The sequence below is a fragment of the Mytilus galloprovincialis genome, chromosome 14, assembly GCF_965363235.1.
Source record: "Mytilus galloprovincialis chromosome 14, xbMytGall1.hap1.1, whole genome shotgun sequence".
NCBI classification, from domain to species: domain Eukaryota; kingdom Metazoa; phylum Mollusca; class Bivalvia; order Mytilida; family Mytilidae; genus Mytilus; species Mytilus galloprovincialis.
Window position 1 is genome coordinate 63,882,577 of NC_134851.1, and position 26,520 is coordinate 63,909,096.

The window sequence follows — 26,520 nt, forward strand, 5'->3', positions numbered from 1 at the left end:
AACAGACAAATAATAGTACACCAGACACAACATAGAAAACTAAAGACACGAACCCTACAAAAATCTGGGGTTGATCTCAGGTGCACTGGAAGGGTACGCAGAACCTGCGCCTCATGTGGCACTCGTCGTGTTGCTTATGTTATTACAAATCCGTTAAATAGTGTTATTCGGTAAGTCATTCTTGAAAAGAGAAAAGGAAATGTAGTAAGAACAAAAAGATACAATAGATACAATTATTTCGGCCTCATATCTTGACTTACATGTAGATATTTACAATAAAATAAAAGAGGGACGAAAGATACCAAAGGGACAGTCAAACTCATAAATCTAAAACAAACTGACAACGCCATGGCTAAAAATGAAAAAGACAAACAGAAAAACAATAGTACACATGACACAACATAGAAAACTAAAGAATAAACAACACGAACCCCACCAAAAACTAGGGGTGATCTCAGGTGCTCCGGAAGGGTGAGCAGATCCTGCTCCACATGCGACACCCGTCGTGTTACTTAAGTGATAACAAATCCGGTAAATAGTCTAATTCGGAGGTCTCATTCAGGAAAGGGAAGGGGATTGTAGTTACGACGTAAGGAACATATCCGATATCATTTGTGATACGGTTATTCCATAACGGTCAACCAACTCGTGATGGCGTCCGTAAAATTTACGAAGGGATGATTTCAACTTCATCATTTGGAACTCTTGGTTTAATAGCTTCCTTGTGAGCAGCAAACCTCTATCAAGAAAATCATGATAGGAAATACAAGCACGGGAATATCGTATCAATTGGAAGATATATACCCCGTATGCAGGTGCTGCTGGAATGTTGCTACTTAGAAATGGAAAGTTCACAATTGGAAAGCTGAAATCATCTCTTTTGTCGTAAAGTTTTGTTTTCAACCGACCCTCATTGTCAATTTCTAGATGTAAGTCAAGATATGAGACCGACTTAACTGTATCTGTAGTATCCTTTATCTCTAGCTCGATTGGATAGATGCGTTCCACATAGTCACCAAATTTTGAATTATTTAGTGAAAGAACCTTATCTATATAGCGAAACGTAGAGTTAAAGGATAGTGCTAACTTCTTATCTTTCTTCCTAAGAAGTTCCTGCATGAAGTCAGCCTCATAATAATAAAGAAACAAGTCGGCAAGTAGAGGGGCACAGTTTGTTCCCATTGGAATGCCGACAGTCTGTTGAAAAACACGTCCTCCGAACGTAACAAATATGTTGTCAATCAAGAAATCAAGCATCTTGATAATATCAGTTTCAGAGAATTTTTTGTTCGAATCAGAGTGATCCTTTACAAAGTAGGATTTATCCCTCCCTAAGACAAGAGATGATTTCATCTTTCAAGTTTGAACTTCCGATTTCTATGTAGCAACATTACAGCGGCCCCATTCCTATGATGATTTTATAGAGAGATGTGTGATGCTCATAATAGTTCCAAATGGTTAAGTTGAAATCTTCATTTTGTTAATTGTACGGATGTCATCACGATTTGGTTGACCATTTCGGAACATCTGATTAACAGATGATTCCGTATATGTATATAATGTCATAACTGCAATCATGTCCCCTTTTCAAGAATGTGACCTACGCAATTAAACTTGCATGAGCAACACGATGGATGTCTCGTGTGAAGCAGGATCTGCTGATGAACTCATCTCAGTTTTAGAGGGGTTCTTTAAGCTTAGTCGCTGTCTTTTCATGTTGTATTTTTTAACCATGACGTAGTCAGTTTATTTCGACTTATAAGTTTGAATGAATGTCACTCTGGTAGATGTCGCACCTATCTAATATAAGTTATTCGAAATATTTGATCATGATTTTACTCTTGTTTTGGTCATGTTGTACCCTTTAAGACTTTTTCATTATATATAAACGAGTAACGATACTGATAACAATTTGTTTTTGCGATTTTATTTTTTAAGATTTCGTTATCCATCAAACTATGCGTACCAGATAGAAAATGTGACAATGGCAAATAACCCTATAGGTATAGAAATTGACCCATTATACAGCCATTTGTATTGGATAGAACGATATACAGGAAAGCTTTATCAGTGTAACATGGATGGATCAAATCAATTGTTAATATTACAGGATTATCCAATGTTTGCTTTAACATTAGATGTTATTAACAGGTATGTCGACATATAGAAAATTATAATTTAATTATTTAATTATGGATGTAACGCGTCTTCTGATTGGCTGACGTTGGTTTGTTTATCAGCTCATAGACATAATATTGTCATGTGAACGTGACGTCATCAACGTTTTTTCATGAATTCACCGGTTTAAAATATAATTTAGAATCAAATTGTAAAGAAATGACCGTAATATTTTCTCTACTTGTAATAACATAAAACATGTGGTGAACACTTAAAAAACACATCTCTTGGCCATAAAAAGAGCGTTTATTTCTTGAAAAACAATTACAACAAAGAAACAAGGGAAGTTGTTTCATTGGCAATAATATCCCATCTTCTTTTTTATATTAATTGTGTCATCCTCACAAAAGACATGCATTTTACATCTATGTGTGGCATTTCATTTAATAATAGTTAACATGGAAATAGTGTTTTGAAAAATTGCTTTCAACATTGTATTTCGATTGTACTTAATGATACATCTTTTTATAATGACAATGATAAAAAAACGTACAAACCGCCCTGTATTTTACTATGAATACTGCTTGCATCTTTGTGTAGTTTCGCACTTTGACACAAAACTCGTATGCTCTGTGACTCAGTAAAGATTTCCAATAAAATGACATTGCTCGACATAACCGACACATTTGACCGTATCTCGGCCTAATGCAGTGAAGGTTGGCGAAGGGGACAATAAACTGTATGAAGTTTTGACTCGTTGAATACACACACTTTGTTGGAATAAATATTATTTAAAAAACTAGCACAATGTACTATTTTTTTTTACATATTTTGTTATCAAATTTGCAGTAATTTCATAGAAAACGACATTAAAGAGAAAACTAGTAATTAGTTCAGTAAACGGTAAGAAAACACACCGATCATTACTTTATTATTTCAATTGGCCCATATATTTATCTCTTAAACTGTGAATTCGAAAAGCTCAGGAATCAAAATTAAGTTTGAACAAATGAAAATAATGAAATATGGAGAGTGATCATATTCACATTTTTAAGCTATAAGATTAAGGGAAGAGGTTCAAACACGCCGGAATATAAAAAGTGTATACGACTTGCCTCTTCTTCTTTTTAGCATAATTCTATAATTATTTCAAGCTACTTTGGCAAAAGAAAAATCAGATCACTGATCAATCTGTATCACCTTTCCGTAGAATTTTAACAAATGAATTTATGAGGACGCATCTATAGAACAATTATGATTACACTTTACTGAATCAGATAATTCTTGTCTTTAATTAGTATGATGCATGGGTAGGAAGAGCCCGCACAAACGTAGGTGTAATATAACGTCAATCTTCTTAAATTATGTTTTTCTAAAATAGTTGGCGTTTAATAACTGTCTCTCTTGGTCGCAACTTCTCGACACTAACCTCTCAGAGATATCAAGGGAATAGAACTATGGTCACTGTTGCTCTTGTTCCGTTTAGCAGTTGAACCATTGCCAATGTTGGAAGTCCGTTAGATGTGCGGGATGAACATGTACGCAGTCCCGTCCGGTCAGACTACGGAAGTTGAATCCGATGCCTCTTTTATATATAATGTCTCGCTCTCTACACGTTAATGGTGCATAAAATATTTGCCACTGCACGTTAAGCAGCCAAATGTCAATAAGTCGACAGTAGCGTAACTTGAATTTTATTTCTGGTGAGGCAAATGATTTGAATCCTGGCAGTTAAAGTCTCACCTGTGTTTAATCAATGGAAAAATCATACTGCCTATGAAAATTCAGAATTGTTGGAATTCTATCATTAAAATATATTTCTAGCGCGCATTTAATCAAACGATTCCAATTACACTTCTTTTTAAAGGCCTAGTTTTCAGTATTTGATTCGGTATTAGAATTAAGATATGTTCCTGATCGACAAAATCATATGTATGATCTCCTCTAAAATGTTGGTTTTTTTTTACACATTCATGACATTAGGGAACACTAAATTTAAGATCTACTATGTCTTTACACTTTATTAATTTAACTTTTGTCAGCATGTATAGATGATACATGTAATACCATGGAGAACTTTATTAAGTCTTGTTTATATTAAAAAGGGTTGAAGAGTACTTCATAAAATGTAGGAATGCTGCGTGTCTGTTCAAAACCTTGCTCACCAAAAGTAAGTTCGTTTAAAAAACGCAGCTATGACCCCTTGTTCGGATCAGTTGTTTTCAATTTACACTTTGTATGTTACTTAAACAAATACCCGTATCTAGCTTCCTATTTTATGATGCATCTTGGATTTGCATCCGATAACAAAATCTTATTATGCTATGTTGTTCAATGTTACTTACCTTACACATTCCGTTAATATAATGATTATTTCCCCTTTAAAATGAATTCAGTCACCCATTTTAGTTCTTTAACAATAAATGGATAAAATTCTCCTAGTTAGTTCACCTCAAGAGATATTAAATATATTCCCTGAAATTGTCTTTTGTATTTGGACTCCAATAGCATATCCGATAAAGAATACATTACAATCCATAATCGAACGCACCTTAATTCTCAAAAAAAAAACTTTTACATATAGCGGGATTTCTTTATCAATGCATTGTGTAATAAATGAAAAAAAACAACTTTTGTTTGTAATGTAAATGGAAGCGATAATAATATGAATTTTCAACCTTTCTAAGAATAGATTCTGAAAAAATATGCTTTCGATATTTTCGAAATTGTCAGAAAAATATCCTTTTAAATGTTTTCCCCGAAACAAATGTAATAAAAAGATTGGTACACTATAAAGAAAGACAGAAAAGCGTATAAGTGGGCGTTCATCTGCAAAGTATATTGAATAATCAAAGATAATTTGATACTGATACTAGGTATACGAAACGTTTGTTACATGATTTTATGTCAGTAAAATAAAAGCAAGAATCCGGAAAACCACGTGATCAATCAAAATGCATTATTTCTATCATGTTTCGTCATAATAAAAAAACAACAACATATGAACGATCATTCAAGTGTGGGATTTTTAAAGTCTTGGAACACTTTGTTTAAACTAGAGAGACGTATTCAATCAAATTTATGGTTGGCAATAACCCGTCCCATTACGTCCGTACGTCGAGTTACGTGCGTGTGTCATTTTATTGGAAATCTCTATTACGACTTTAGAGAAATACGATTTAATGATTAATATTAAAAGAAAGGTTCTGCTCAAAACGATTCGCCAGGGTTAAATCATCAGCCAATGGAAAGCAGGAAGACAAAATCAAAAGCCAAACAGATTCTACACGTATGTTATCTTCTCTGTATATAATAAAATGTAGATGAATTCACTTAAGAATGAACTTAGGTGAAATTAAAAATATCAAGAAATTAAAATTGATACTTTATGTTGGATGAGCAATAGTTAAAAAAGAAAATAAGATTAAATTACTCATAAGTCATTGAGCTCCTTTTCGATTAATATAACAATATTCAACAAATCATACGTATTTATCTCCGAATAGATACGATATCCCCGGGCTTGTAATCATATCATCATTTCCTTAACAGAGGGTTGATGCTCACAAGGAAGCTATTAAACCAAGTGTTCCAAATCGTGAAGTTGAAATTATCCCTATGTTAATTCTACAGACGGAGATGGTCGAGTGTTATGGCATCACCGTTTCACAGATGATATTTTCTTTATGTCATAACTGCAGTCCGCGAATATGAACTACCGAGTTAAACTATTCCGATTTTATAGAAATACGTAAACACTTTATCAGCTTTCAATCAGTTTTGTTTATTTTGTTTAGTTTCATATCTTATCTTATCTTATTCTGACAACTGACTCAGACTTCTCTCAAACCGAGTTTTACTATGCGTATTGTTGTGCGTTTGTTTTTCATACATTGGCTAGAGGTATAGGGGAGGGTTGATATCTGAAAAAACATGTTCAACCCTGCAGAAATTGCGGTTGTCCCAAGTCAGAAGCATCTGGCTTTTGTTAGTCGTGTAGTAATTTTTATTTAAGTTTTTTGTGTGTAATTTGGAGTTAAGTATGACGTCCATTATCACTGAACTAGTATACATATGTGTTTAGGGGCCAGCTGAAGGACGCTTCCGGGTGCGGAAGTTTCTTGCTACAGTGAAGTCCAATGGTGGCCTTCAGATGTTGTCTGCTCTATGGTTGGGTTGTCGTCGCGTTGACATATGCCCCCTTTCCATTCTACATTTTATTTCTTACACAGTTTGTTTTTAGTGCCGTGTGGAAACAGTAGAGTGCCTCCCCGTGCTTCATGTTTATGCTCTTGTATTATACTAGATTATGGAGTGTGTGTCCAAGCAAGAACTCCTCTTAGTTCATTACTTTAGGAATATTTATCAAAAAGTCGTATTTTAATATTCAGTCCCATTTCCATTCGTATTATTATTAACCAGATTTGTTATAACAGGAGCAACACGGCGAGTACCACATGTGGAACAGAATCTGCTAACCCCCCGGAGCACCTGTGATCACCCCCAGGTTTTAATGGGGTTCTTGTTGCTTAGACTTTAGTTTTCTATCTTGTGTACTATTATTTGTCTGTTTGTCTTTTTATTTTTTTTGACATGGCGTTGTCTGTTTATTTTCGATTTGTTAGTTTAACGATTGTCCCTCGGGTATCTTTCGCCCCTTTTCGAGATATTTTGTATAGTTTTGGCTGACTCGAACTTTCAACTTACCTTTGCATTGTTATTTTTTAGGTCTCCCAATCCAAAGAAAACAAATAAGTATTCTGATTAAATTTTGGCAAACTACCTAATATGAGCTATCAAATCTATGGACAAAAAAAACAAAATTGGGGTAACAAACTAAAACTGAGGGAAACGCATTAATTACAAGAGGAGAACAACGACACAAAATCAAAATGTAACACCCACAGAAACGGACTAAGCATTAGACAAAACCTGATAGGAATAAAAAAGATAACAAAAGTACCGTGAAACGTCTTATATAGCCTTAATAGATAGAAATTTCGGATCAAAAATCTTTTGTTTTGCATTTTTTAAAAGTAAGAATTGCTTTATATAGATGTTCCTCTTTCATGAAAATGTCCAAGTAATTTCACCATTTACATTACAGATGGATATATTACAGTATAATTGACACCTCACACAACGTTATACGGCGAGCAAGAATAAATGGGACTGAAAAACAGACTTTTACAGATGTGCATACACAAACAGTATCTGGTTTGAGTATAGGTATGATCATAATTTAAATACTACTGCAACTTCCACTATTATTACTTTTAACACCTATTTTTTCTAATAATACTACTACATGTACCACTTTGATACGTTAAGTGTTTAAATTAGTCAAATGGTAATGTTTCTCTGTTAATCAAGGTTAAAATCAACAGCTTACATGGTGAAAACATATAAACTTGGCAGACGCGATAAACAGTTATCTTGACGATATCGGTGCCAAGCCGTTTGCAGACGCTTTACAAAAAAATACCACCACCGGAAAGAACTAGTTTTGTTTAATATAAAGTTCGAAACGTGATTGTTTTTAATGAGTAAACATGCTTACAATTTGAAAGTTATTTTCAGCAGACAATAAACACAAAGGTTACACATATGTGACATGCAATAGGTGCAATTACATGTTGATGTATGTTAAAAATATAAAAAGACTGGTATACAAAGCTATATAACACATACTTATGATTACAAACAACGTCAGTGTCTAGAATCTATACTTCAAGACCATAACGTATAATCTTTTATGTTGATACTGAATAATAATAAACAAGTCTTGGTATCTTGAAGTTAATTTCGATAAAGGACGAGGTGTATTTTAACATAACCATGAGTTAGTATCCTTATGCTCAGATACTAGTTATTGCTCACAAAGTCTGAAGAGCAACTGCAACCTCGTGTGAATGCCGAATTAGTTGGGAAATATGTATCTCATATTTAGGTTAAAATGATATATTGCTGATAAGGTATGAGGCATTTATAATTTCAAAATTAAAATCGTCCTTTTTATCATTAGGGGCCGAATTTGCCCGAGTTGTTTAAGGAGTTACTACTGTGATCACTAGCCGATCAACATTACTGTTGGGAGTTCGAACCCCGCTGGTGCGGGTGCACTCGACCTAATTCCTAATTGACTAGGATTGTCAACTTGCCTATCGAAGGTCGGTTGTTTTTACGGGCACTCCGGCTTCTTCCACCAATAAAAAAACTGGTCGCAACGAAATAGTCAAAAAGTGGTGTTTGGCGTGGCGTTGTTAAAACGCCAAAATAAAAAAAAAACAATATTTGTGATAATAGATTCATGTTCTGAGATGATCGCTTAATTCAGGGTATAAGTCTTTATGAGAGCATGTGACACACATACACACACCAATAGATGTAATAAAGTCGTTGTCTTGTGGACGATCAATATATATTCTTTCAACTAAAAAATGTAGATAACAATTAGTAACCTTTAATTAATAAACATAGACAATGATACAAGTTCATTTTTTTGCGAATGCTTGAAATTAATTTTGATAAAACAATTTTCATATCAGATTTTAATGAAGGACACATTTATTGGATGGAATATATAACTGGTGATTTGATGTCTTCAGATGTTAAAGTAACTGCCGTATCACAAGTTTTCATGACGAATACTGCCAATACAAATAGAGGCATACATGCATATCATAACATAATATACTGTTCAAATGGCAATCAAATACTAAAGGTCACAGTATCATCAACAGTTACAGCGAATATCACATACACAGACAAAGAACAAATTTATGGTGTATTTATTTACAGTGAAACAAGTTAGTATGTTATTCAGCATTTTCTTTTCTTTTAACACTTGAATGTGTTTTTAACGCAATGGATTGCTAATTAATTATATAATTGGTACGTACCATTTGCTCCGAAATACTTGTAACTTTAAACATATATTTTACAGTTGACTTCATATGTAATATCATCTGCAATAGAACGATTTTTATATAAAAACATGATTAGATACATTGTAGATTAAGATATAAGTTTTTAATTTTGAGGATTTTTATAATGCAAACAAACAGTTGTCTTTACATACTTCATTATTTGATTTGTCTAACGTGTTAATAGTGTTGTGTGAACACACTTATATACATATGTAACTTTCTATTTTCTGAGAATGTTGGAACTGCTTGATGTTACCGCTTCCTAGCATATGAGTATAATCAACATCTAGATAATGCTTTGACATATGTAATTTAATTTGCTTCAATTACAACTAATCCAGAAAATTCAATTGAAGATTCAAGTTTGTCTTCGCATGATACCTATTATTGGAATTAGCAGTTATTTATAATATCAAATTAATATTAAAATAGCATCCCTGAAAAGTTGTATATTGATAACATGTTTGAAACTGTATTATTCCCTCGTCAGTTTTGCCGTTCATAAATGTCACAATCGTTTTGTATATACACAAAATTACATAGTTAGACGTTAAATAATGGATATTTGTTTAAAGATTCATTCACATTTAGAAAATTTAGAAAATACCCATTTTCAATACTGTAAATGCAGAAATTATTGCTGTGTTTGTCGTTATTATTGCAATAATTTAAAGTCTAAAGAGACAAAATTGCAATAATAATTGATCGCTATAATTTCTGAATTTACAGTATATGTAAATGTATTACATTAATGTTCGCATTGCTTTTAATTTTGAAAGTTTATCTGTGTTTAAAGATATGGTTTTAGTTAAGGTAGGTATGGAAAATACAATTTTAAGGTGATACCTAACACTACAAAGAGATAACTCTGTAAAATCATCTAAACGTTTTAATTACGTTGTGTTGTTAAGGGAATATTAAGCTTTTCGATGATCAAAATAAGTGTTTGTCAAACTGCTATATAACAAGTGTAATTTTTCTGATAAAACGGTTGGTTAAAATTTTTTGAATTTTAATATTTTTGTAAAAGGGTCAAAGTAAATACTTTGTCAAAATTTGAAGAAAATTAAACGAGCCAAATTAATTATAGTTAAAGTGTTGGGTACCACCTTAAGTCCAGTCACAGAAAATTGTGAGTATGATTTCTGTCTATTTATTAAAAAAGGATAATCATTTTTTCCATTTTTTTTTTATTTTCAAAAATCTTTATCAAATCTATTATTGCATCCTGGAAATTAGTTCTTCATGTAACTACATCACTTTAAAGTAATGATTACATAATTCATGATCATATAAGATATGATCTTGTCATGCATATTAAATAACCAATCTAAATTGATGCAGTAAACATTCGTTTTTTCGAAAATAAATTGCATATAAGTTAACAATGAAACGAAGAAAAAAAAAAGTAAACATCTTTTATTTTAGCAATCTTATGTGTTTAAATATATTTTAGTTTTCAATGAACAGAAAATGCAGATTACGAATGCAGTATGCCTGGGTGAAATCGACAAAACAGAAACACGATAATTATAACTGTATTTTTATCTAACACTGTAAGTAGTATGCTTTACATGTGTGCATACATCAATACATACACTTTAAGAATTGTTATATTAATTTCTAAGTTCCCAGAATCTGGAAACGCCGTATTTTATACTGACATTAATTGAAAAGACAGAACATAATTTAAGTAGTACCTACCATACGGTATGGGTTTCATATTGTTGAAGTCCATACATTAACTTACAATTGCTGTCATCCACGTTATTTAAACTTTGGTGGAAAGTTGTCTTATTTGCAATTATACCACATCTCCTTATTTTCGTATCAACTATAGCTGACCATGGTTTGTAATTTATTTAATAAGTCTGATTGTGTAGTAGGTTATATTGGTATAATCTGTATGTTTCTCCACAAATGCTCAGCCTGTTTCGAATATTGCCTCGGGGACATGATCAGACGTGACCTTCAAATATAGTCTTTCCTGGTCTAAACTGGTTTTGTTCTAACTAAGCGCATTTATATATTGAGTTTTCAAAATTTTGCCAAGTTCTTTCAATTGGTAGTTTGGTTTATTTCTGTAAGGTTCAGTCATTCAGAATACAAAAGAAGTTCATTCAGACAAATTAATTTAGATAATACCTTTTGAACATGTCTGTGACTTTTAAAAATCAGCTTGGATTTTAATAGCAACTGACAGCTTTCTCAAGTTTATGTATTGCACCAAATTAAAATTGCATTTTGTAAGATTATTATCTAATGCCATCAGGGTAGATACGAGTTACCAATGATTCTTCTTTTTGTGATTTTTTTGTCATTGTGAGCACAAACAAGTAATATAATCCTATTTTATAATCTCAAGAACTCTATACTTTTTACAGCGGTGTTTTTATTTTCAAGTTTATTTCCGCAAAAGTAGATACTCGCAAATTCATATACAAGTTACACAGAAATGAGAAGAAGTGGTGTGATAGCCAAGTCACAATGTGTAAAAAGTAATCATTGTCGTTCAAAGTATGGCTCAAACACAATAAAAAAATACTTTTCATGTGCCCCTATGTATATACATTTAGTACTCATACTATTAGGATTTAGGGTAAATATGTTTTTGCAAGTGACAAATCTACGACAGATCCATTCAATGACTCACAAGTGAAAGGTGAAGCATGGCTGAAAACACACATTACAATATATTCATACTTACACTAAATATCACAACAACATTCAATTTGTTAAATGTACAAATTCGTTAGAGTAAACAAAAGTTTCTTTTTTCAGGATATCTAGACAATATTGCTTGTACTGTGTCCAGAGCTCTCGACAAATCTGCCACCTAGACTGAACCAAAAATTAAACCTCGAGTGGCTTTATCCAGTCAATTAAATCTTAGGATCGTTTTTCCTATATTGAATATGAGCGTTACCAATCCTGTATAAGTGCAACTAAGATGATCAGACTACTAATACACCAATGTATTTTCATGTCAATATTATTCTTAGACTTTTGAAAAAATGCACTTGAGAGATAGAACATTCAATTATTATTAGTTGTTATTTCAGTGACTTTCAAATGTGAACTGTTTACAATATTCTTAAATATAAATATAATTGAATTTTAAGTTTTTTAGTCATAAGCTGATTATTTTTAAATCATGATAAACCTACGAGGGACATAACTCTGTAAGAATGAGCATTGTAATGTGGCCGTTAGGATTATTATGTCATTGTTATTTCCCGTGATTAAACTATAAATTTCATACTTCTTCATTTAATAATTTGCAAGAAGTTTATTAAGTATATATTTATTAAATTGCATGGCTTTTTGGTATTTGAATTCATTAGTTAAAGATAATTTTTTTATATTCTTAAGTTTAATATTTGCATCGTCGCAAAATGGTTGGTTACCTTCTGTGAGAAACTTATATATTTTATAGAACTCGTTTTAGATTCTTATTTTGAATCCTCAGAGGACTGATATTCAGTCCAACCAAGACAAGCCAAGCTTTCCAACCATCCGGGTAATACGGGTAATTTGATGTCATTGAAAGCTCCATTTCTAGTTACATTTGGCATATAATGACAAAAGTTGTACTTTGTTGATTAAATTATATATTGTTTTCAGTTTTTGGTTTTCATTTACTTAGATATTTTATAGCGCTGTTACATTTTGCATCCATCATCTCTGTATAAATTAGTTCACAAACAAGAACAAGCTGTGGTCTGCATCCCCGAATCTCCAGCAGAATTGATTATGTATAATTTGTGGTACATTTTCGAAATCGACTTCCTTTCAAATTGAAATAAGATTTGGATTAAAATATATTGTAATAAATAGTTACGCTTAACATCCAGTTGCAAATATTACATACATATTCAGGATGATAACAGGTTCATTAAACATGCATATGAAGGAGGTGATAATCAGTTATAACCTACAAGACAATATATTGATTTTTAACTCACTTTACCCTACTTTTAAGATAAAGAACCAGAGAAGCATCTTCAAATAGAGATGACCAAGAACAAAAAAAGACAATATTTCATTTTTCTAAATGGATGCTTCACATAAATGTCCTTTGTATTATCACGTTTATATTACGTGTTATATATTTAACGTTAATATCACGAGGTATATATTTAACGTGAATATCAGGTTGTATTATCACGTTAATATCATGTGGCAATATACACAACGTGAATATCACGTGTGCCCATCGTTTTGTTTACGTTGTGCTCATAACGTTTCTGCTCGTTTCACGTTCTACTCATGTTGTGTGGACAACATGAATATCATGTGCTTCTAATGTTAAAATCACGTTGGAAAATATTGCCTGTGTACTAAACTCTGAAATATATATAAAAGAAACTATATTTAAATATCATACAAAAAAATAACAAAGGCAAGAGGGTCCTGACTTGGAATAGGCACTAAATGCAGCGAGGTTGAACATGTTTTTTGAGATCAAAATCACCTTTTATACTTCTAGGTTATGTAAAAAAAACACACCAAAATACGCACAGTAAAACTCAGTTCAATACAAGTCCAAGTCTGATGTTAGAATAGGAAACAAAAGAATCTAAATAAAATGACAGTAATACATCAATTCATAAAGGACTAACATGCCAGCTCCAGACCTCAATTAAACTGATTAAAATAGTATGACCTCATCATATGAATCATGTGAATATCAAGCAAAATCCCTCTTGTTAGTGATTAAATATTATACCATCATACAATATATGAGAACATAACCCGTATCTTGCCAATAACTGGTATCAGAATAAATATGTTTATTTCCGATGAAAAGACCCTATAAGCCAAACTATGAAATCTTGAATGACCTGACAACCGTATCGTAACTATAACCTTTCTGAATTCGACTGTTTAAAGGTTTTGTTAGCTTTTGAGGTGAATGCCGACATGTTTGTCCTTTGTTAAGAAAATTACCGTAAAAATATTGGATCAGAAATGCCCGAACGTATAAGATTTCTGCAAGTTAATATTTTGACTAGTTTGTGTTATCGAAAACCCTGGTGTAATAATTTTTCAGTACTACATAAATTTCTCTTGCTTAAATCTGATACGTTGTTACATACACGACCAAATCGTACAAGTTAAAATAAAATAAAAAAACACACCATAAGATCGTGACAAGGGAACGTTACCACCTAAAAATTAATAATTAACCGCAAGAAATGAAAAATCATCTCTTTTATCATGAATTTCGGTATTAAGTTTCCCGTTAGTGATAAAGATATCAAGATCTAGGAAAGGAAATGACAAGGCAGGGCGTATTGATTGTATTCACCTTACTTAAAACTAGTTCAACAGGATATTTTTTTTTAGTAATCATACAGTAGACGTAATTATTGAGAGCCAATATGTCTTCCAAATATCTAAATGTATTGTCAACTTATGTATGTGACGTTCTTTCGATAGGTCTTTGCTAATTTTAGTCATAAATTGTAACTAACAATAACAGAAAGAGGTCCGCAATAATTGGTGAACAGTTAGTCCCCATTTGAATTCCGAAAGCTTGTCGATATACGGAATCTCCAAAGCGAACAAAAGTGTTATCTAATAAATATCTAAGGGCAGTTATAGTAACAAAGCATGTCCAATTGACATAATTCGTTTGTGTGTTGGTACTTAAAAAAGATAGTTTAAACATATGTAAAATTGAGAATGGAAATGGGGAATGTGTCAGAGACAACAACCCGGCCATAGAACAGACAATATCAGAAGACGCACCAACAGGTCTTCAATGCAGCGAGAAGTTCCCGTACCCGGAGGCGTCCTTTATATGGCCTTAAAAATATATATTCTAGTGCATTGATTATGAACGCCATACTAAACTCCAAATTGTACACAAGAAACTAAAATTAAAAATAAAATACAAGACTAACAAAGGCCAGGGAGTCAGGACTTCGGACAGGCGCAAAAATGCAGCAGAGTTAAATATGTTTATGATGTTTATACCTCTAGCCAATGTAGTAAAGTAAACGCATAAGAATACACATATTTAAATTCAGTTCAAGAAAAGTTCGTGTCTGATGTCAGAAGATGTAACAAAAGAAAATAAACAAAATTCTGCGTTTTTTAATGTCCATATACTTAGATGCATGATGTTTTTCTGTTTAGAATATGATGCAAAGTGGTATATGAGGTAGACAATTAAAAATTTTGAGCAGATTCAAAATCATCAATATGAGCCTGCAATTTATCAAGTTCTTCTAAAGAATTTTTTACACTCCAAAAATAATTAATTGCTCTTTTCCAAAGGCCTTAATTTAAAAATGTAGTATTAGGTTTATGATTTTACTTAACGTATTAGTAAGTAGAATAGACAATTTAGTAATGAAGCAACGGATTGAAGACGAAACAAATCTATATTCGTGAGTTATTTTGTGTAGCTTCAGAAGCCATAGCATAGTTTCATTATATTTGCTTCTGCAGTTAAAGAAATAAAAAAATAGCTAACGGTTTATGATTATTACTGATGTTGTTTTCCGAAAATGGAGTCAGTTGGAATATTGGTTAATGCGTGATTTACTTTTGTAGAACCTTGATTTATTAGACAAACGGTAGAAGTGAGCATATGGAGTTACCGACAAAAAGGATTTTCAGCCTCATTATGCTGTATTGGTTGATCTTTGTTTTCACTGTAGTGCATCTGTAAACAATAGCACATTTTTTAAAACGATAATATATATTATTTTGTATTTGCTCAAGTATAAAAAGAAATTATATTACATACATTAACTAAGAGATATATCGTATCGTTACTATCATGTGGCTTGTTAACTTACAATATGCAGAAAATACAAATATAACATTGAAGTATTATTTCAAACAATGAAACTCATATTAATCCAAGAAAATACGAGTTCAAATGAGAAAACAAGTTCAATTCTTACTTTTATAAATGATGGAGATAGATTTGAAGAACAATATCTTAAATTGTAAGCTTAAAACACTTAATACCTATCGTTGTTCAATATGGAAGTAAAATGCCATCATGTATAAACCACTTGCATACTAAATCAGACTTCCACAATACATAAATGTATGATAGTTATCAAAGGTACCAGGATTATAATTTAGTACGCCAGACGCGCGTTTCGTCTACATAAGACTCATCAGTGACACTCAAATCAAAATATTTATAATGCCAAACAAGTACAAAGTTGAAGAGCATTAAGGATCCAAAATTGCAAAAAGTTGTGCCAAATATGGCTAAGGTAATCTATACCTGGGATAAGAAAATCCTAAGTTTTTCGAAAATTCAAAGTTTTGTAAACAGAAAATTTATAAAAATGACCAAATTATTGATATTCATGTCAACACAGAAGTGTTGACTACTGGGCTGGTGATACCCTCGGGGACGAAACGTCCACTAGCAGTGGCATCGACCCATTGGTGTAAATAGTTATCAAAGGTACCAGGATTATAATTTAGTACCGACTTTTGCACATATCTTAGATGATCCTACAATTAATGTATGTATGTTTGTAACTAGTAAAGAATTTCCCCTTTAGCAATTCGAATAACTGAAAAAATAGACACGCAATAAAACAATCAACTTAGTATCGCAATCAAGGCCTTTTGATACTTTTTTATATCATGTACGTTGAACAGATTCTCATTTTCTGGAGAAAAAAAAAAAACAAATGAAAATATAATTTCATTTTTTTGCTATTCATTTATATCTAAAAAAAAAATTAAAATAACACATGTCAAATTTCACAAATATAACCTCCAAGGTAATCTCCTTGGTCACATCCATGATCATAGAACTTGTATCTATCTCTAGCGTAGAAGAACATGCAGTCGTTTTCACGATCAGTTTTACCATCGGGTCCCCGATTAAAGGCAAAGGCAAAATAAGTCATCTTTGTGGCTTTACCATGTTTAATCCATCTCCAATCGCCATTTGGTAGGTATCTATTGATATTACGTCCACCAACGTAGTAATGTATACCTATAAGGAAATCATCTTCATAATAAATATTCAATGACGCATGCATTTTGATAGAATGTAATCATTGGTGCTTTGTTAATCAATCGGAGCGTTTGGAAGAGATCAAAAGTAGCAACAAAAACATTTAAAATAAAACTACTAAAACATGTAAAACCTCATTGTTGATTTTATTGACAACGGACACGTATACCTTTAACTTTTAGCAATAATGTTTCATTTTACACTACAGTACTGAGAAAGGAAAATTTTTTGAAAATATTGTCACACTAAACATTACAAACCAATATTGTGGGCTTATACACGCAGATATGTTTGAATGTGGATGAGCCAGAACATACGTTTGTGAAGTTTATCAGACTGTAACCGTCTGCTAGAGTTTTGTATTAACAATACAGATACTGAATTATTTTGTCGTAAGATTTTAAACATCCACGAGTATATTTTTATTAACATAGTTCTGATTTTTTTAAGCATCCTTATTATAAGTTATTAAGTATTTTTTAGTTTGGTAAGCTCCTCAGTGTTTGTACCTATTGTTAATATTTTGTCCTCGAGCATTACTGGGGAGACATTAAATTGTCAAAAATGTTCATCGCAATTTGAAAATGAATAAAAAGGTGTCTAACATAGAATTTTAAGTCATTTCCTTATTTTATATTATATCTGGTACAGTAAAATTAGCACAGGTTTTGTTCTTATGAATGTTAAACAAAATTAATAAGATTGTCTTCATAATCAAAACGACAGTAAAGTTTCCCATCGATAATTCTTGAATTGTAAGCAAACAATAATTTCTGCAAATATTTTGAGAGATAATTACCTGAATTCCGCTTCTGAAGGAACAATTTCATGATCATGGCTTCTTCAATAGTTTCGAAGTTAGCAAGGTAAGCACCAGGGTCTGTACAGCTCGCCTGTGATATAAGTAAAAGTAAAATGACAAAAATACATCCATAGAAAATTCAAAACGCAAAGTCCTTTTATAAAACGGCAAAATCAAAGTGCAAACACGTCAAACGAATAGAAAACAGCTGTTATATTCCTGATTCAGAACATGCATTTCCTTATGTAGAAAATGTTAGAATAAACATGGTTTCATAGCTTGCAAAACCCCTGAATTATATGACAGTCTAAAACAATTCCAATATATTGACTACAATGTATGAGTATATCAAAATCAGGTATAAAGGGAAAACAAATATAATTGATAAAGTAACAGTAGTTTACCGTGGTTCGAAATTTATAAATCGATTGGGAAAAAAAGCAAATACGGGTTACAAACTAAAACTGAGGAGAACACATGAAATATGAGAGGAGAACTACAACACAACAAACACACAGAAACGAACTATAATACAACAATGGCCATTTTCCTGGCTTAATACAGGACAGTTTAAGAAAAAATGGTGGGTTAAACCTGGTTTTTTTTTGCCATGCCAAACCTCCTACTTTTATGACAATGTTAACTATGACATAACAATGGCAAGACTACATGACAACACTACATGACAAGACTACATTACAATTAAATGGGAGAACATGTAGCACAACAAAACACACGAATGCTAACAAAAAGGTACCAAGTTTAACATTTAATACTCCAGACGCCCGTTTAGTCCATACAAGACTATACAGTGACTTTCAGATGGAAAAAAAATCGAAAGCCAAAACAAAACAAATAGTAAACCATTTCATAGTAAAGCATTGAAAAATCAAAGATTTTAAAGTTGACATATTTTTTTATGGGAAAATCACCATGAACATTTTATCAAAACACTTAATTACATGATACTTATATGTGGCTACCCGCTAAATTCACGCTTATAAAGCTAGCTTATGTAATATTGTTTAGCTTTTGCGTGATTTTCCTCTTATTTTCAGTATTTTTTACTAAAATATCTCATCATGAATACCAGGATTAAAATATATGATTTTCAGCACGCGTTTCGTTTACAAAAGGTTCATCAATGACGCTCGAATCTACCAAAGTGAAAAAGTTCGAAGTTTAAGAGCATTGAGGACCAACAAATTTTTAAAGTTTTGTCATATACAGCTAAGAACATCTATTCATTTGTCATTTAGGGGCCTTTTATAGCTGAATATCCGGTATGGACTTTGCTCAATGTTGGAGGCCGTACGGTGATTTACAGCTGTTAATTTCTGTGTCATCTGATCTCTTGTGGATAGTTGTCTCATTGACAAATATACCAATCTTTTTGCATATATAGCCTTGTGTTCCCGTACTTTTTTTCTGAAAGGTTTTCTATCTAAGTAATACATACAAATGCTGCATCACCAGATACGTTGTCATCCTTGATAGAATAACAACCTTTCCCTATCTTCTCGTATGGTTCTTCGCAGCTCACTGTTTAACATAAAAAAAAGATACGAAAGATTTATAACTTCATAACTTCATATCATGTAAATTCATAATTCATATCTTTTATTACAATATGTACATGTAAATAACCTCTTCATAGACACAAGGATTGAAATTTGATATTTACGCCGGACGCCCGTTTTGACTATAGAAGACTCATAAGTGACGCCCGAATAAAAAAATGTTAAAAAGGCCTAATTAATATGTTGAACAGCATCAAAGATAAAAAAATCCTAAACGTTTTGCCAAATACAGCTAAGTCAAGGCAACAGTACATGTAGTATGCCACTGTTCAAAATTCATAAATCAATAAAGAAAAAAAAATCCGGGTTACAAACTTAAACTGAGGGAACCTATCAAATATAAGAGGAGAACAAAGGAACAACAGAAACACAACACAAACAGGGAACACACATAGAAACAAATGTTAATGTAACAACGGTCATTTTCCTGACTTGGTACAGGGTATTTTATGACAAAAATGGTGGATGAACCTGGTTTTGTGGCATGCCAAACCTCCTTCTTGAATGGCAGTGTTAATTATAACATTTAAATGACAACAATACACGACAGGGTTACAATATATAAACAGGTAAATGGGACAACATATAGGAAAGAGAAACAAATGAATAAAAGCCTTCAAAAGGTAACAGGTTAAAAAATATTTGTTAACGCCAGACGCGCGCTACGTTCACACAAAAAATGTTCAGATGTAAAAAAGTTTGAAAGCCGTAACAACTACAAAGTTGAAGATCGCCGAGGACCAAAAGTCTCAAAAAGATGTGAGGCCAGGGTTATCCGTCTGGGACAAAAACATCATTATTATCAAGAATAATACATTGTTTTGCTAACAGTTAATTATATAAAATGACTATACAATAGATATACATGATTAATTTGAAGTGGTGAGTAGCTAAGGTAACACCAACAAATAGGTAGAAAAAAAAAAACATTTACTTAGGCTAAACAATTGAAATTATCAATCTGGCAATTGATGGTAACAGCTTTTAGACGAATTATGTATGCATAAGTAAAAGAAATAAATTTGGCAAAAACATCTCATCATTATAATCAAAATAAAACCACATCTTTTTATTCTTCACATTGATCTAATAGTGTTTCTTTACTAATGCTTTAGCAATTATGGCAGAAAATGATGATTTCAAACATTGTTTTTATAGGTAGATTTAATAATTAGAGACATAGAACATGACACAAAAACAAATGTTGCAAACCTGTTGTTATTTGCATGCTTTACAAAAAACCAGGACAATATTTGATCTTTATAATAGCTACATTTCTAAAAAGTAATGTATAACTAACCATGTATCTTTGAGGCTATTACGTTTTTCAAAATTTAATTTGCTTCAAAGCATCTTGCGTATTCAAAGTTTCATATTTTAAATCAAAATGTGCTGCTTATTGTGTTTATAGTCAATAGTCATATTCCTGTGTATTTATGTATGTCTGAGGTCCTATTCATTTTCAAAATTTACCGCTATTTAATCTAGCAGTTGTTTGCTTTCAATAACGGTTATCGATCTACTTATCAGTCCGGATCTATAACGTGTTTATACTTAATAAGGTATTATCTGCATATACCCACATTGACGTACTTTCTTGTATCGACCTACCTCTTACACCCATATATAAACTATAATATACTCAACAAGTAACATTCGATTTATTCACTTGCATCGATGGACGTACATGCTTACACTTGCATCTACAAAGTTTGTCAAACTATACACCTTGTTAAAACTAACCTCTGATCGAATTATTAAGCTATGTGGATTTCATTTTAAACTAAATGCACCTAACTTTTGCCAACATTATTGTTTGGTCTAACATTTTAACTCAATTGTAGGCTTTTAAACCTGGTTCCCTCTACCATTTCTAATAGAGAAAAGTAAAAAAAGAACATGCGCACACACTAAAAGGAAATTCATTTTTGTTTTCAACTGTTACAACATTTTGCCTTTTTTTGAAATATTAAGGCTTTTCTACCTCATGCATAGATTACCTTAGTTGTATTTGGCAAAACTTTTAGGAATTTTGGTCCTCGATGCTCTTCAACTTTATACTTTATTTGGCCTTGTTGACTTTTTTGGACTCGAGTGTCACTGATGAGTCTTTTGTAGACGAAACGCGCGTCTGGCGTATATACAAAATTTAGTCCTAGTATCTATGATGAGTTTATCTATATACTGTGAATTCATTCATTTTCGTGGATACCAATTTTCGTGGTTTAAAGAAAAATTGCCTATTCGTGAATATTCATCATTATCATTATTATTGTTATTATTATTATACAGTATTCATAACAGCGCATTATATAATATTAAAATTGCCCTAAGCGCGTTACAACATATATCTATTCACATATATAAGTATTACCAAAAAAATATATACGCCCATGTTAAAAACTTCTAAATCAAACAGATTTTAGAAATATAGCATTGATAAACAATAAAATGTATAAATAATGGGCATGATAAAATTAATAAAAATATCAATGCGGCAAGAAACTCCCACATCCGGAGGCGTCCTTCGGCTAGTTATTAAGGAGATATTGAATCTGTACCAATAAAAAAATGTTAAACTTCAAAAATATTTGCTAATAAAAATTCAAAATTAACTAATAAAAGTAAGTTTAAAATTCAAAGTCTGCATGCTTTCCTTCAGAAGAAGATTATTCGTTGAACATCACAATTATTGGTTCTCCTGTACCCACGAAATCCACGAAATTTGATATCCAACGAATATAAATGAATTCACAGTACTAGACGTTTTCTCAAACACTTACCATTAACTGTATTCTGTATGACTTCCTTGTTAAAAATCTCTCTCAGTCGTTGATTCAAATTCGACATATTAAATTCAGCATACAGAGGAGCTGTAGCTTTATTATTCAGTAAAGGAATCTGTACGTTTGTTTTTCCGTCAGCAGCCCAAATTGCGAAAGACATCGAGCAGTAGAAAAGCCAAACAACACTGTGCATAGCAGACATATTTGAAAACTGTGTACAACTGAACAGTGGAAAACTGTACGACTATGGACACAAGCCTATACCTTTATAGTGATCATTTGAAGTGCGAACATCCGAATATTGTAATTATGTTGTAATTTAACAGTACATGGTGGGCGTTGGTTCAACAAATGCATCATTGATTGTCTTATTGACTAGGCGTTATAGAGTTGCACCCTATTCATCACTTGTGTTATAGATATAATTAAAAATTGTACTTCCTTGCTAATAAGTTAACTCCCAAGACAGTCGATTGCCATCAAATATCAACCAATTGTAAGTGTTTCTGTGATTGGTTCGAACTTTAATTATAAGTGTTTGTTCAATTGCCATCAAGATTGAAGTACATTTGTAGTGACATGACAACATTTAATGATAAACACAAACGATTTACGTAATTTTATGTCAAAACATCAGACCTAAAAATAAATAACCATGAAATTAAAATACATGATATAAACAAATTATATCTGTTTTTCAGTGAATATATATAGTCTCAAAACATGTTAAAGAAGCAACAGCAAAATCTAATATATATGAAAAGTTAAATAAATTATGTGTTTAATTACATGCATTCATGCTTATGTTTGTTTGTGTTATGTTTTGTTTATGTTCATGTACATGTACACTGTCAAGTTTGAGTATATATTTTGTTTATTACATGCACTTATCTCACACATGATCATGTATCATAGTTTTTATAGTAATCATAAAATCATACAACTAATGAAAATATGTTGTAAATATGAGGTGAAACAAATATATCTTCTTTTTGCATCTATGTAAAAAAAAACATTCAAACTCAAAATTTAACAATGGGTGAAAATCTACATATAATACATTGTATAACTAAACTGTCAAGTTTATGCAAAAAAGAGAAAATAAAAAGATTACAATTATGGACAAAAAATCAAAAATGTAACATTCTTTTCATGCAAGAGTCACATTTTATAGAAAAAAAAAATGAAAAATCAATAAATAATGAGTTTGATGGTATAATGTTTCATAGTTATGGTAACACACAATCAAAAGGGGTATCGATCTATGTGGAAAAATAATTTAAAATGTAAGACAATAAATGAGATAAAAGATACAGAAGGCAGAATAATTTTGATGAACATAGAAATAAATAACAAAATTTTTACTTTAATAAATGTATATGCTCCAAATCAACACAAAAACAGAAACAAATTTTCAAAAAGGTTCAAAATATAATTGAAAACAATCGCTTAGGTATTCTTATACTTGGAGGTGACATGAACGAAACCCTATCAATTAATGATAAAAAACTAATAATATCTCACGAAACAACAAACCAGTTAATAGATTAAAAAAATGATAAAGAACAATAATTTAACAGTCATATGGAGAGAACTTCTTTAAATACAAGTAAATTCACATGGAGAAGGAAAAATGATACAAAAATAGCCAGTAGAATTGACTTCTTTTTAATAAGTCCTGATACAAGACCGCATGTTATGAAAGCAGATATTCGACCTGCAATGATTTCATATACTGATCGCCAAGCCATTTCAATACAAGTTAGACAAAATTCGGAAGAAAGAGGCAGGGGATTCTTTAAAATAAATAATAGTATACTTAAAGAGCAAAATTATATTGATCTCATAAATAAATTAATCGAAAAGTATAAATAAACAAACATTCACCAAAAATTTGAAAACACTCTGGGATATGTTTAAATTAGAGGTAAGAACCGCAACTCTAACTTACTGCAAACAAAGGTCATCTGAAAATAAAAATGATATGAAAAATTTAGAAATAAAGTTAAAAAAATTAAATGAAAAAACAAATGCAAGCCCAACTTTGGAAAAAGAAATTAAAACCATTGAAAACAAACTTGAAAACCTCTACTTAAATAAAGTTAAAGGTGCACACATAAGATCCAGAGTACAGTGGTTAGAAGAAGGATAAAAAAACACTAAATATTAAAGGCGGTATGCTAAACAACGGCTGGATTTCAGAAACCTATAATGTATCTCGTGGGATATGACAAGGGTGTCCATGCAGTTCTCTTATTTCCACAATAACAGTAGAAATTATCGTTAGAAGAAGGATAAAAAACACTAAATTCTTTCTGGGCCTTGAAAAATCAAGAAGATTTACTTATATTTGTACCTTTTTTAGCATATAGTTGTTTTATTGAATTAATTGGCTTATTTACAAAGTATGTTAAGTATAGTGTTCATCACCCTAGAAAAAATTGTATGATTTTATCTCATTATTTTCTATAGAATACTATTTCTTTAGATGACAGGCATGTTAGTTTTTTGATTGGCACCCTCTACTTAAAATATTATATGATCAGCGTTGTATCATTTATTAAAGATTAAGTTATCTTTTTTTGACAGTTTCAAAGGGAGAAGCTATTATTTGAATGTTATAAAATTGAGAATGGAAATGGAGAATGTGTCAAAGAGACAACAACCCGACCATAGAACAGACAACAGCAGAAGGTCACCAACAGGTCTTCAATGTAGCGAGAAATTCCCGCATCAAGAGGTGTCCTTCAGTTGGCCCCTAAAACAAATATATATATAGTTATATTGTTATTCGTTGAATTGTGTTTCCCAGTATTTGGCACAACTTTTTGGAATTTTGGATCCTCAATGCTCTTCAACCTTGTACTTGTTTGGCTTTATAAATGTTTTGATATGAGCGTCACTGATGATTCTTATGTAGACGAAACGCGCGTCTGGCGAACAAAATTATAATCCTGGTACCTTTGATAACTTTTATCCATCGTTGATTTCAAAATATAGGAACCAATCACTCAAAGTTAGAAAAGGTACACTTGTGTATCATCTGGTTTTAGTGCCTGAGATTGTGTGTTATAAGTTATTTGTATTTTAGTGACATATGGTTCTATCATGTTTCAACATACATGGCATATGAGTCATTTTGTTGGGCAAAACTCAGTAACTTAATAGTTATCAATAATAAAGCAGTACACTTTCCGGATTTGTTATAACATGAGCAACACGACTGGGGCAGGATCGTCTTACCCTTCCGGAGTACCTGATATAACCCCAAGTTGTTGGTTGGGTTTGTGTTGCTTAATCTTTAGTTTTCTATGTTGCGTCCTGTGTATTATTGCTTGTCTGTTTGTCATTTTTAGCCATGGCGTTGTCAATTTATTTTCAATTTATGATTTTGACTGTCCCTCTTGTATCTTTCGTCCCTCTTTAACAGTCTTTTTACATGATACTGATATAAACATGATCCGACACGTTAGACACAAATAGCCTGATAATAATCTTGTAGGTATTCAAGTAAATTATCTTATTATAAAGGTGTGAACAGTGATTAACATAACATTAAAGTTATGCATCAGTGATCATCACTGCCTTCATTTTTCCTGCCTGTAATTGTAACCACACAAATTTTCAAAAAATGTCACATTGACTTTCATTTAACATTTCTTTTTCAGAAAGTGAAAAAAAAACCATATTTAATTGATGATGCTTGCTACTTTGTTTCAAAGTAACCAGCTATTTTAAAAGATCGACTGTTATAAATTGATAGTATAAAAATAACGGAACTTAAATATACGCATTTGTTTTAAATTTTTTAGATGTTCAATGAAGTATTGTTAAGATAAATACCAACAACTGAACAGTGTGAACATATCTCAATTTACCGCAAGCGAACTATTTGAATAGACCGCAGTGGGTTAAGTCTGAAATTTAACTGATAGACTGAAAATATCTTAATATATCAGATGATGTGTAGATCTAATTGACCGTTAAAGACAATAATTAAATTACTTGTGCTTGTTTCATACACGCTCATTAGATTTTCCTTTAAACAAAACCCTCAAACACAGAATATCAGTTCGGGTTATTCATTCATATTTTCAAACTTGTTATAATATTTATTTTATATTTCACAAATTTAATCCTAAGGTACTTGCACATCATGGAACTTATATCTATACCTTACAACCTAGGTAACGCAGTCTTATTTTTGTGTAGCTGTTTCATGAGGTTTTTCATGAGCAAACACAAAACGTCATCTGATCATAGTTACTTGAATGACGAATTATGTTTTATTATGTTTTAT

The 26,520-nt window shown here is 31.6% G+C and overlaps 1 protein-coding gene and 1 long non-coding RNA gene across 2 annotated transcripts; one reads left to right on the forward strand and one right to left on the reverse strand.

The window, feature by feature from the left end:
- Window positions 1–2,022: 2,022 nt before the first annotated feature.
- On the forward strand, window positions 2,023–12,585 carry LOC143059648 (uncharacterized). Its single transcript, XM_076233171.1, has 5 exons — window positions 2,023–2,151; window positions 7,226–7,347; window positions 8,667–8,927; window positions 10,504–10,603; window positions 11,829–12,585. The coding sequence occupies exons 1-4, from the start codon at window positions 2,078–2,080 to the stop codon at window positions 10,575–10,577; spliced, it is 531 nt and encodes a 176-aa protein (XP_076089286.1). The 5' UTR covers window positions 2,023–2,077; the 3' UTR covers window positions 10,578–10,603; window positions 11,829–12,585.
- Window positions 12,586–16,737: 4,152 nt separating this feature from the next.
- On the reverse strand, window positions 16,738–22,458 carry LOC143058964 (uncharacterized). The gene is made up of 4 exons (XR_012973309.1): window positions 22,218–22,458; window positions 19,314–19,396; window positions 17,852–17,945; window positions 16,738–17,031 (listed from the first exon to the last, which is right to left on the reverse strand). It is a non-coding gene; the product is annotated as an uncharacterized LOC143058964 (long non-coding RNA).
- Window positions 22,459–26,520: the final 4,062 nt, after the last annotated feature.